The sequence below is a fragment of the Cyprinodon variegatus genome, unplaced genomic scaffold, assembly GCF_000732505.1.
Source record: "Cyprinodon variegatus isolate N-32 unplaced genomic scaffold, C_variegatus-1.0 Scaffold156, whole genome shotgun sequence".
Taxonomy (NCBI): Eukaryota; Metazoa; Chordata; class Actinopteri; order Cyprinodontiformes; family Cyprinodontidae; genus Cyprinodon; species Cyprinodon variegatus.
In genome coordinates, this window is record NW_015150609.1 from 253176 (window position 1) to 257270 (window position 4095).

At 34.8% G+C, this 4095-nt stretch overlaps 1 protein-coding gene across 1 annotated transcript in view; it reads left to right on the forward strand.

Annotated features, from left to right (window-relative positions):
• Nucleotides 1–4095, forward strand: part of LOC107086529 (GRAM domain-containing protein 2-like) — a 47287-nt gene continuing 43192 nt past the window's right edge. Inside the window, exon 1 of the mRNA XM_015377524.1 lies at nt 1–174. Within this exon, the coding sequence (XP_015233010.1) occupies nt 35–174 (140 nt within the window). The 5' untranslated portion in view covers nt 1–34. The remainder of the gene's footprint in view (nt 175–4095) is intronic.

Below are 4095 nucleotides of genomic sequence, written 5' to 3' on the forward strand. Positions count from 1 at the left end.
TCCTCGGACACAGGGCGACTTCCAAGAGGTGTTCATGGGATGCACTATCTACGCAGCCAGCCCTAAGGCTCTGCCTGCAGACGAGGCCCGAGGCCAGGACACATACTACCAGCTCCCACACTACAGCCACCCGTATGGTAACTGCAGTCAGAGGATAGCAGCCTGCAGAGCCAGGTCAGTGAACACCCCACAGGAAGTAAACACTGAACTTAAAAGCATGTGGCTGCTGCATGCCCTTTGGTGTAGGTTTAAAATAAAAAATAAGTTAATTACATAAAAGCCTTTTTACAATTAGAGTTAAAGAAACAGTTTTGATTGTAAAAAAGCAATGTGACTTTAACATCAAATATAATTTCAAAATAGATGGAGCTCTTTAGGCATGTTTTTTTTTTTTTTATCTGAGCGGTGTTTTCTGTGAAATCTGAGCGGATTAAAAGTGCTGGAACAGAGAGATGAGACCGGTCTGCAGCATCTGTCACCTGTGCCTCATTTTCTTTGACTACATTAGTAAAAAAGTGTATAATAATCGTGCAGCCTTGAGGTGTGAGATGTTTAATACAAATGTTCTTTTTTTATTTGCATAACTTTTGTCCTGTGCAATTTCCTTTTACTACCCTGTTATGATATGTATTTTATTATGAAAGCCAGAGGGAATGGTGCTGCTGAGAGGCGGTTTTAGAAGACGTGCATGTAAATAATGAGTGAACATAAGTGGGGGCATCCCAAGGGAAACACTTGTTAGCTTTCTTTGAGTCCCTTGCAGTAAAAAGCAAAGTGTGTGGGGCTCAGTTAGTACCCCCAAGAGTGGAATAAGAACAACTGCATATAAAGTTTAAATGAGAGCTCATTATAAGGAGAGATTCATGATTTGGCTAAAAATAGACGCTCAGTTTTAATTTGATGTTCCTTTCTGTTACTGAATGAATCACAACTAAGAACTTATTTTATGATCAGTTCATGAATATCAAAACCAAAAGCATCTACTTTAAGATTGTTTGTTCATTCATGAGCAGAAAGAGGCCGGGAGCATATGCTATATGGATTATGGTAAATTCATTCATTTCCGGGTGGAAATAACTCTGTTAAGGCAAAACCATGAAATAATTGTCAAAATATATCTTTCAAATTAGATAGACCAATTTTTTTTTAACGTCAAATCATACGATTTTTGTAACATTTATGATGCATTTCGTATTTCTGCAGAATTAATTACAGATTTTCTGTGCACTACATGTATCTGATGGCATAAATCCGGTTTTTCAACAACAAAGATATCACACTTATAATGTAGAAGTCTCAAACATCTGTTTGTAAAATGCGATGCACTTGGGCTTAAAGGGTTAAATCTTGTTTCTAAAAACTAGTCATCCCTTTTATTTCTGTTAAAACCTTAAGAATGAATGAAAATCCAAATAAACAGAACAAATTTTGCAGTAAAACAGCCATTTATCCAGTTTAATTCTTCCATTCCCTCCTCTATGATCCTGCTTATATTTGCAGGGCCATCGGGCCATAAGGTTCTTTAAATATTATCCATACGGCCAAGTTGTGCAATGTTTTTAAGTTCTTTTGCAATATGGCTGCAGAGCACTTCTCTTTTTTCTCCCCAGAAATGACTTTAGAACTGCTGGTCGGCTTCTTTGAAAGCTTAACACGTACTGCAGAGTCACTCCTGTAACACTTGCTCAATGTTATGCAGTGACACTTCATTGTGCCTACAAAAAAACAACATAATGATGGCAGAATATGTTGCTCAAAAGCTTAAAGACAGATTCTGGTGGTTTGCACCATTTTACACGGAAGAAAATGACAATGTTAAAATATTACAGAAATTGTTTCTGCTTTAGCAGCACCTCAGTAGAATTATTTTTACTGTGGTTTAACTTTAAACAAATGCAATAAAACTGTCCGAAACAAAAAGCATGTTTTGTTCAATGCATACAACAATCATACATTTTTAAATAATAAAAAAAATTATTCTAATGCTGTTTTTAAAACTTATACCTCTTTTATTTTGGGACCTCGTGGTGAAGAAAATGACTTCTTAAAACAACAGTACTCTTTACATTAATTATGTTTACCACTGAAATATTATATAGCAGGAAAATGGCAAGAACAAATACTACTGTGGGAACTTCTAGTTTTAGGTAATGGACCCCTGCATTGGACAAAGAAGGCTTTTAATGAAAAATATATTGTTTATTTTTAATATTTTCACAGGTTTCAACTGTGTGACCAAATGATTAGCAAGTACTGTTAATGGGAAAAACCAAACAATGATAAACACCATAAGAAGCTAAGTTTTAGTCATGTTGAATGGAATAGTAAACAGTTTCGGGGCAAAGCTAATTCTTTGTATACAGCATTTTAGGAGCAAAACGCAACCTTCCAACCTCACATATCTGGAAAAAAATTGGTTTAGGACGAGAAGTATGAATAAAAAGTGAAAAGCACTGAAAGTACAGTGTTGCAGCTTCCATAGGATTTAATAAATTAAAAGGTAGGCGTGTCCTAACTAAATAGATCTCATTAATGGTACCACCTCTAAAAAAGCAGTGGTTCTGCCACTTGGCTAGTCTGAAAAACACTTTAAATCATATTACGTTTCCTGATATTAGAGAAAAATGTATTGGCCCTAAAACACTTTTTTTTCTTACTTAAAAAATGTAGTACTTATAAGTTGTACACTTAAACGCTATAGTGGAGGATTTTCTCAAATTCCTCCCCCCTTTAAAAAAAAAAATGCACATGCACAACTCTGTATCCTCTCCCGAGAGGAAAGGCTTATTAAACAGGTGCGACTGCATGCACAAACCCATTTCTAAATAATCATATTTAAACTTATTGGTGAGAGCAAACTCTTTTTGCTGAACCAGCCTTTACAGCTCATCTACTTGCATTGAGCTTCCCACAGGAATCGCAAAATGATCTTCAGATTTTACTATTTTGCAAATGACATACAATACTTGTAAAACATTCATCTGTCATTTGAGGAGTGTAGTACGGGACGCTTTGTCTGAGTGAGCTACTGATGTTTGACCCTTAAGTACTCGTAATCTATAAATAGGCTCTACTAAAGTCAGGCTTACACTGTACGATTTTTTTCGTCCTTTTCGGGACAATTCTTCTGTCGTGTGAGAATTTGTCGATCAGACCGACTTGGATGTGAGTGAAATGCAGTTCTTTCTGTAAAATTGACAGACTGTAGTAGGCACGTTTGCTCAGCCATATCTTTGTCCAAATACGTCATCGCCTTTTCTTTATAGGGCTTTCAGTGCACAAAATGTATTATAATTTATTATTTTATTAAACTAAATAGATGCTTACATATGGCTGTGTATAAAATGTTTATATGTATGTATACACATATACATGCATATATGTTGCACAATATAAGTAGAGGACATATTTTTCCAAAGGAAAAAAGAACAGCTTTAAATTATTTCCTTATATTCATTTTTAATCCCTATATACATAAATATATATACAGTACTCGAGTTGAGGGGGGGTGGCATCCCACTTCTTAAATGACCATCCTACCATACCATTCCCTGTGACATTACTGAATGTGTAAAATTTCTACTATATAATAACAGTAATGGCAATAATAATGCCATTTCAACATTTGGCTGTGGGCTTACGAGTAGCCGGAACAAAATAAATAAACTCAAAGAAGTGTCTTACAATGACTATGAAGCTGATCCCAGTGGGAAATGACTCCCCAACTATATAGGGGCAGTGATAGCCATGCCAGTCCAGGACTGACTGCAGTTCTACTGCAAGGTACCTTGGTCAAGGTCAATGACCGGCGTACCTGACATGGAACAACCGTACCATGCATATTGCTTTAGGTTAATAGAATATATTCATTAGGCTATGTATGTATGTAAAATATCTTTTTTTAAATAATACATTTAAATGCATACATATATATATTAATATATTATATATGTATATATATATTAATAAATATTTTTTTTTACAACTAGACTAGTTTTAAACAAACATACCGGTATGTATATATTTATTTACAACTAGAGTACTGTATATAAATACATATGTATCTATATATAGATATACATATAGATATATATA